Here is a 9,195-nt window from a genome sequence, read left to right on the forward strand (position 1 = left end):
GCTTTACCTGTTTTGTGCTCAATGTGAACGTTTCTTTGCCTTCCATTGCTTTCAGTAGCGTGTCTCTGCAGTCACTAGTGTAACTCTTTGCTCTCGCCCTGCTCTCCTCTCATGTCTCTTCTTTTAAACCTTCTCCTCCTTTCTCTTCCCTCGACTGCTTGTGCTTCTGGACTAATCCCGCACGGAAACTCCCAAACACCACTTTTGACATTTGAATCCCACCCTTTGCCTCCTAATCCTCCAAACTCCCATAATCCCGTGCGTAGCAGCCGGCGGCAGCACGGGGGCTCGCCGCGACTCTCTCTTCTGTGCTGATGAGCTTGACTCGCTCTTCTCCTACTTTGACACCTCGTCCAAGCTCAGGAGCAGTAAGTACTGTCGGCTCAGTGTTTGGCTTGCTCTTCAACCCCCTCCGCTCATCTGGGGCTGCAGACTCACCTCCCATCATCCACTCCTCTGTTCCTTCCTCAGCCATTTCCTCGTAACCAGCCACGTTTCCATCACAGAATGCACTCCAGGTTCTTTCACTCACATGGTTTTCGTCAGTGTCGGGTTTGAGAACTTTGGTGTCTTTTATTATTTGTGGTGACGAGGGGTTCAGTTATTCAGTTTTTTGTTCAGTTTTTTCCACACAGAGTGAAATATATCAGATGCACTTCCAGTTAAAGGAAAAAAAAAATCACACAGTGCTTTGGTGAAATATTTTAAAAGGTTTTCACTGTACAGAACAGGAAGGTGATTTCTCCTATTTAAACACTGAAAACTGATTCCTAATGCTCCTCAACAAATAGTGAGTCTCACTGTGTTTACAGAGAAAAGTGCAGACAGCGGCATCCAGAACAGCGCAGACGGGAGCAGAGAGATGTTAACCACCACCCACTCTAATAACAGCCTCGGAGACGGAGGTGAGACACACACGTACACACACGTCTGTCATTTATTATCATCATCTTTCACGATAAAGGTGATTGTTTGGATTGACAACCACATTAAACACTTTATTATCAATAAATAGAAGACTAAACAGTTTAATGTCATTTTGCAACATGTTGGTAAACACATGGATTATTATTATCTGTATAGTTGCATATTAATGATGATTTGTTTATTGAATATAACAAAGAAGAGTTAAGGAGTGGCCAATCAGGTCCAAGATTTTGGCTTTTTGGCTGTTTATGGCGGTTATTCACTCAGATGTGGGTTTAGTTCAGTGGTTCTCAAATTTTTATGGGTGTCCCCCACATTGAACTAAGGTGAACTTTCAAGCCCCACCTGTGCTCATAGCCCCCCAAATAATCCTGACAAATAACACATTTTCAAATGTATTCAACTAACAGGGAACAAGTACCATCATGTTTCATAATTAATCAAAAACTAGATTAAACTAATCACCTACATAAAAAATGAATTTAGAAAGAGCAGGTAATAATGAAAAAAATTTGCAATCTGTCCCAAAAAGCTTAAGAAAACAAAAAAGTAAATTCAGTGCATGTATATAATTGACGGGGGAAAATGTTTTCATAATGCAAGTGATGTATTTTAATAATAAATAAAACCTAAAAACTAAATTAAACTAATCACTTCATAAAAAACAAATTTAAAAGTGCAGTCGTCAAAAATACTGGATATAAAGAAACATTGTTTGCAATCCAAGATATTTAAAGTTTATTGTTCCTTTAGACTTCACATGCCAACCTCAATCATTATTTTTGCCCTTTAGTTTCACGTTAGATTTTGTTCCCAGTCCCATATGACATATAGTCTAATAATTTCATGCTCTTTTAATGTCTTGTACATTTTTAGGCTTCTGATTATTACTTAGGTGTTTTTTGTGTTAATTATCTTTATTGACAATAAATAAAGGCAATTTGGCATGCAATTTAAAATTTAAAACCTGCCACAGCACTGGTTTAGTTTATCAGTGCATAAAAACCAAAGCTCATGGTGGTCAAGGTCGGTCAAAATAAATGTGGGAAACTTCAAACACTATTGGTAATTTAAGTTCTTGTGCTTGATAAACAATGTCATTTTCTCCATGGTCCAGAGGCTGCTGAGACTCCGCCCATGCCGATGCCAGCCACGCTGCCTCCTTCGTCCCCGTGCAAGGAGAATGTTTTCTTCGAACCAAAGGAGTACAGCCCGGGCCTGCAGCTGTACTGGGCATCGTACGCCTGCAGCCTGCCCGACATGGCCGAGGCTCTGGCTCACGGAGCTGAAGTCAACTGGGTCAACACAGACGAGGAGAAGAGGACGCCGCTCATCATGGCCGTGCAGGGGGTCAGTAGAGCTGCAGGTTGATTAGTTCGGGGATTTTCAACCACTGTATTCAACTTCACCTAATTGGTCTAAAAAACATTTTAAAAAACTACCAGTGATTAATTATTGTCTGTCGTGAGCCCCTCCCCGTCCCAAAGTGCACAGGCAGTCGGCTTTACAGCAGCTCCCGACCTTAACGTGTGATATTCATAAAAACCTCGTAAAACACACAATAAAAAACACCGTGTGATACACACAGCGATAAAAAAATAAAATAATGAAAAAGAATGGCACACAGCTGCCACTCAGTTCTCATCGTTCATGTTAATATCTGACAATCTTAATGTCAGATACATAAATTATTAATAATACATATATAATGATATATGTATATACATATTATATGAATATAGGATAAATATTTTTAACCGTACTAATTATTTTAAAAAAGATTTATAAAAAAAATCGCAATAGATTTTTTTGTTGGTCATTTGATTCCTATTAATTAATAACAATGACGGCGATTGTTAATTGCATTTTTTATTCGAAAGAAGAAATTTTAAATATCATAAAAATGTTTTTATTTGTGTTTATTTTATTCCTATTTAAGACACTTTTATAAGAATGACTGTATATAATTAATGTAGGTTACATAATGTAATTTTTATTTTTACGTTTTCGGTTGGTGGTGTGCCTTGGGACTTTTTTTCAATGAAAATATGTAACTTGGCTCAAAAAAGGTTGAAAAACACTGGATTTGTTGTATTGGATGTATTTATACCATGACTGAAATGAACATGTTCTTTCAGAGTTCTCTGGTCACCTGTGAGTTCCTCCTCCAAAACGCAGCGAATGTGAACCAGCAGGACGCTCAGGGCCGAGGGCCGCTCCACCACGCCACCATGCTAGGACACACGGGGTCTGAACCTTCCCTTTCACACCGTTGTTCCTCTCAGATAATGACATGATGTTTACACGTCAACATGTTTTTGCTGTCGCTACAGGCAGGTGTGTTTGTTCTTGAAACGAGGGGCGAGTCAGAATGCAGCAGACATTGATGAAAAGACTCCTCTGACCATCGCTGTGGAGGCTGCTAACGCAGATATCGTCACATTGTAAGTGCTATAGCCTGTTGTTGTTCATCAATATTTACTGTATTAGTGGAAATATCAATAGCACATCATCCAAATTATTGTTAAATACATATTTTTAATAGGAGTAGGAGGGCAGGACATCCCGTCATTTCAAAAAAAATCTTTACAACACTTTAAATTCCATGATTTATTTGAGTAATTGATTTTATGTAGTGATGCATTATTTAGTGTCAAAGGCAGTTTTAGTTCTGTTGTATTTAAACCATTTTCACTTCATTAATGATTGTAAATCACATCAGAACTCCTCAGTTGTTGCAAAGAATCACAGATTTGTTGAAAACTAGTCCAAAAATACATAAGACGACTACAAAAATACAGAAAAATAACAGAAAAATACACAAAAATTACTCCTTCAACACGAAATCACAAAGAAAGTAATTGATGCCAAGGGTACAAAATTAGAGGAAATACACAAATTGATTCCAAAATCACAAAAATTGACTCCAAAAACATGCTAAACAACAACAAAAACAAAAATAGCACAAATAATACAGAACTATAACAAAAATACACAAAATTCCTCCCAAAAAAAGCTTATTCCAGGTGTAGTTTGGTTCTTTCTGGGTTAATGTCACTATTGAAGCCTCTGCCCTGCTTACTGTGGTTCCTCTGTGTGGAGTTTGCATGTTCTCCCCTGTATGCGAGTCTACCCCTCAGCGTTGTCGATGTGTAACTTCCTTTGTTCTCTGCAGGTTGCGACTGGCCAAGATGAACGAGGAGATGCGAGAGGCGGAGGGCCCTTACAGCCAATCAGGTCAATACAATACCAACAGTCCCACTGAGATACAATACAGGAAGTGCATGCAGGAGTTTATTAGTCTGCAGCTGGACGAAGCCGACGGACCGTGTGTTGGAGCTCATCCTACCGAGTCACAGTCAAAGAAATGAAATGTACCTTTAGATGACGTACGTAGCGCTCAGACATCAGAGGTTTGAGGGATTGGATGTTTTGACTGATTCCTGCTACTTCCTGCTGTGGGATCACCAGACAATTACAGCCATCAACATCTGGACTGTCTTCAAAAACAGCTGCACTTGTTAAATTTAACTGAAATATTGTTGAGGACAAGAAATTGTTGGGACCTGCAAGAGCTTCTCAGATTGAGAGGAAGTCTGGTATTAATGGCCACCAGTTAGTGAATAAATATAATCCTTCAGTCATAATAAACTGCCAGTAATATCTATTGAGCTCAGAGTGACTGTGGTTTCCACTCCTTTTTAGGGGTGATTCATCTAAGGAACCTCACGATTTGATTCGATTACGATTCAGGGTGCTACGATTCGATTAATCGACCATTATCACATTTTATGCATCTTTTTCTTCACTTTGTGGCTACTTAATACTTTTAAACAAGGCATATGTGTCGGTAACCATCAAAGTAACCAAACAAAAGTATCACTATTATCTTTATTTATTTCAAATCACCAAATCCAACAGTAATCATTTTGCAAAAGAAACAAATATATTTAAAAATAACTGAAGTATTAGCTTGTTCAGCTAATTCAATCTGAGCCAACACAAAAGCTTATAATTAGTAAAAATAAATAAAGAATTCGAAACAAAACTTAAATGAGCAGCATGAATCCCACATCCAACCTACAACATCAGCTCTCATAACACTTGTGGAATTTGGGTTTTTAAATAAAGGTTGGATGAATAAAAGAACACGATGAATAATTAAATCATGCCAGGGCAACTACTCATCATCATTGCTGTCTTCACATTCACTGTTGAAAAACATTCAATTTTGAACCTTTATGAATCGTTATCCAATCATCACGTGTTGAACCGCGATTAATCTAAGAAATGGTGTATTGGCACACTTCTACTCCTGTCTGTAACAGACAGAATGGACATGGACCGTTCAGAAGATGATTCAGCACATTCCTGTTGCTGCCTATTTAACCGTCTGTTACAATTTGTTCTAGACTGTGCGGTTGTTCATCAAAGTCTTAACCCCTCTAAAGGCCCGTTTACATATGTGATGTAAGTGCTGTTTGAACCTGGCATTTGTACTGTGGTTACAACAACCTTTAGAGACGACATACGAGCCATATTGTGTGTGTTCATACCTCTGTACGTGTTATCCAGCTGTAAACGGATGCATCCGAGTGTTTGAATGTGTGATGTCACATGTTCACTGGTTCCTCTAATGTAGACCAGCTTCTTTAAGATGATGCATCATCGAGCAAACAGTGCAATAGTGGAGAAGCGCGTGTGGTAAGGTGGTTCACAATTAAAATGGTATATAAGAAAAAGTTTTCCAAATATTGCCAGATGGCATTTTGCCTTGTTCCTATTGATATTTTGAACATCTGTGCCAAAAAAATTGGGCCAATATAACATCCTTAAAGTATGACAATTTGTATTGCTCAACCAAAGAATGCACAACTTTCACAGATATCAGAAGCTTTAATGATACAAAAGGGAAGTATGGTCCTTAATAGTTTTTCTCTGTATTTATAGTAAATGACTAAGAACATTACAACAGTTGAAACACTATTCCTGAAAATAGAATAAAAACGTCAACATTGTAAAAAAGTGTGACACCCCTAAATTTCAGCGATTAACTGCATTTTTGGTTCAGATTGCAATGTGAATGTGGACAAGGCGAAAAGCAATCTGGCAAATTTTGGGGAAAATAATTTTGTGGACCACCCGTGTGTGTGTGCATGTGTGCGAGTGTGTGTTAGCGTTAGCTTTTAGCTCACAGGCTCCGATGAGCTAAAATCATCTGAACTGAATGACGAATGTAGAAAGAAGGGAGTTTGAAGCTAGTTTGTGTTTTTATTTATTTTTTAAACCAATATTTATTTTAAATTAGCGCAAATCCCTCCAAAGCACTTTGACTAGGCACCGCCCCCTGGCTGTTTGCAGTGGAGACACAACTTAGATTGTGTGAGATGGAGATGAGGCTCTTGCTCAGGAGTTTGTCGGTTTATTCTGCGTTTGTGTGTTGACCACAGGAGGGAGCTAGAAACTCAACCTGCTGATTTTATTTTGAAGGTGGAATAACATATGTGGTTCCTGGCTTTTTTTTTTTTTTTTTTTTTTTGTAAAGAAAGAAGAAATCTTTTGGACCTGTGTGACTCTGAATGACGAGAAGGGATTCCTGTTTTCATGTTTTCTGCCTTTGAATCGACTCTTATTTTGGTGGGATGAGGATGAGTCATGCTCAATCAGCTGATGACTGACTCATGAAGGATGTTTAGCGGAGACCAATGTGAATGAGATCAGACGATCAATACTTCAGATTATTCAGAGCAGGTGTTTTAATCAAAGTGTTTCTTTTAGATTTTATGCAATCCTTCCTAAAAATCAAACTTCCAGGATTGAAAGTTCTGCTCTGATGTGAAACGAGGCACTTCCTGTTCTCCTCTTTCTTCCTTTAATCTTCTCTTCCTGTAAACCGTCCGCTCTCAGATGTTTCTCCTCCCTGGAGTTTGTGCCTTTCTTCTGTCTTCTCTTGTTCCTTTCGAGGGGGGCTGAGGCCAATGCAACTGTATTTTTGTACATGATCTCCTGCACTTTAAACACAATACAGTTGTTGAGAAAAGAAACTCTTTGTGTGTCTGATCTTTTCTGTTCTCTGCTTCGCTTTCTCTCAGGTTTCACCTCTTCTTCTTTTTCTTCTTTTTCTCTTGCCACTTTCTCTCCTTCTCTCACATATTTCGAGCTACGTTGACACTTTTGACAGGTATGGCCAACTTTTTCCTTTCCATTCTTCTATGAAACACTGAGGGCTCAACGATAACATCTAAGCTTTTTCTTCGCCATGGCTGTAAATAAGACTCTTTATTCTCTTCCTCACACTTCTACTGCTAGATGTTCCGCTGGAAAATCAAACACATCTACTGTAGCACAGACAGACATCACTTATTAAAAATCGTAAAGTTGTTTTCCGTCACCAGTTTTAAGTATTTCCCATTAATGTGAGAGGAAAAAGCGACGTAATAACTTTCACTTATAATTTATTTTTTTGTTTTGTTTTCGCTCATATTTCTTGTCCCGCTTTCTGCCGCAGGGGACGAAACGTACCAGGACATTTTCCAGGATTTCAGCCACATGGCCTCCAACGACCCAGACAAGCTGAACCGCTACCAGCAGTACGACACACAGCGGCCCTGACACCACACAAACCAGTGAGTTTGCCCAGTCCCAGTGCTCGGAGCCACTCTGAGAACAAAAAAAATGACGCAGAGAAGGGGCCGCCCACAAGATGTCTTCCTCAGAGGCTGTTGATGGTCATTGAAATTTCAATTTTCAGCTTTGTTTAGAAATGATCAGCACTACCACACGGTTACAGGCCATAACCTTTTCAAACCTCTCAGTGGGAACAGTTAACAAGTGTATACTATAAATGGTACATTATCTATGGTTTGGATGAGATGTTTAAACTCCGTCTGAATGTAAAGCAGCCGTCGTTTTAAAACTTAGCATCTGCATGTTTTCTTGATTTCTTTGTCACCATCAGTTGATTGAATGTGTACCTTTCCAAACTCTCTAAAAGCCTTAAATTCTGATGTGAATTGATGGGTTTTCATTGCCTGATTTTTAAAGAGTCAGTTTTTGATCTGACTGCAGTATCTGGGGGCTTAATTATAAAAGATGAGACAAAGCAGAGAAAAAAAAAATCTATTAAAATTGTATAAATCCTTTATCTAAAGAAAAATCCAAAAAATATGAAATGTTCAAATGGTTTAGTGCAATGCACCACATGACAAATGTTTAAAATGAAGAGCTGTTGATTAAAGAGCATCGGACAAACTGGATGAACCTCAGAGTAATAGAAACACCACACAGCTGTGTCACTGTGGGAATCCCAAGAACAACAACTGTAAATAGGAGCCGATGTTAAAAAGTCTTCAAAAAAGTTGTGCGGAAATTAGTTTTATCTAGGTGAAATGAAGTTTGTATGAAAGCTCAGGCACTTATTTGGTTATTATTCACATTTTATGTCCTCGCTATTTGAATGTTTCACTGACGATTGAAGTCAAAGTGCTGAAGGAGATTTCAGCATTTCATGGATTCAGCAAAACATTTGAATTCTTCTGTTTTCCTCCAACATGCTTCTTTTTTTTTTTTTCTTTTTCTTTTTACAGCGGGACACTGTGTACATTTTGTTCTGAGGCTTTAGGATTCTGCAGCGGACTGAGGTTTAGTGGTACTTGAATCATTATATGAGCTTTTGTAAATGCTGTTCTTTGTACACGTTGATCATTTTAGCCCATTTTATACTATATTGTAAACAGCATACATGTATGTTTGACCTGTAACATGTAAGTTCTATAATACACACAAAGATTTCATTCCTGATTCAGACTCTTGTGTTTATTCTTCATCTTGAGTGGAGAACATTTACGCTTCAAAATCAAACAGGTTTTATTTGCGAAGCACAGTTTAAAACAGCACAAGGAATTTGACTTGGTAGTTAGTGCGAGAAACAAAACACAAAAAACGGCAACAATAATAATAATGACAAAAGATTGCAGCCAATGACCTTCTCTGTAGACTAGATGATACTCTCCCACTTGAGGTCCTAGGTGATGATGGTCCCCAGGAAGCAGAAGGACTCCACAGAGCTCACTGCAGAGTCTCCCAGGGTGAGGTGGGCTGGGTTCTTCCTGAAGTCTGCTATCATCTCCACTGTCTTTAAAGCTCCAGGTTGTTCTGGCTGCACCAGGACACCAGCTGGTCTGTCTCCCACCTGGAGGAGTGATCGTCGTGTCGTCCACAAACTTCAGGAGTATGACCGACTGGTGAAGAGGTGCAGCTGTTGGTGTT

At 38.8% G+C, this 9,195-nt stretch overlaps 1 protein-coding gene across 5 annotated transcripts in view; it reads left to right on the forward strand.

The window, feature by feature from the left end:
* The window catches only part of LOC114461710 (arf-GAP with coiled-coil, ANK repeat and PH domain-containing protein 2-like), a 46,315-nt gene extending 37,588 nt beyond the window's left edge, over positions 1–8,727 (forward strand). For 4 of the 5 annotated variants that reach the window (XM_028444004.1, XM_028444006.1, XM_028444005.1 and 1 more), the window contains 7 exons: positions 267–368; positions 813–905; positions 2,045–2,277; positions 3,066–3,175; positions 3,261–3,371; positions 4,103–4,164; positions 7,436–8,727. In XM_028444004.1, coding sequence (XP_028299805.1) covers positions 267–368; positions 813–905; positions 2,045–2,277; positions 3,066–3,175; positions 3,261–3,371; positions 4,103–4,164; positions 7,436–7,539 — 815 coding nt within the window. In that variant the 3' untranslated portion in view covers positions 7,540–8,727. The remainder of the gene's footprint in view (positions 1–266; positions 369–812; positions 906–2,044; positions 2,278–3,065; positions 3,176–3,260; positions 3,372–4,102; positions 4,165–7,435) is intronic. The other variant, XM_028444008.1, reaches the window with a different exon arrangement.
* The last annotated feature ends 468 nt before the right edge of the window (positions 8,728–9,195 follow it).

Source organism: Gouania willdenowi, chromosome 4 (genome assembly GCF_900634775.1).
Source record: "Gouania willdenowi chromosome 4, fGouWil2.1, whole genome shotgun sequence".
In the NCBI taxonomy this organism is placed as follows: Eukaryota; Metazoa; Chordata; class Actinopteri; order Blenniiformes; family Gobiesocidae; genus Gouania; species Gouania willdenowi.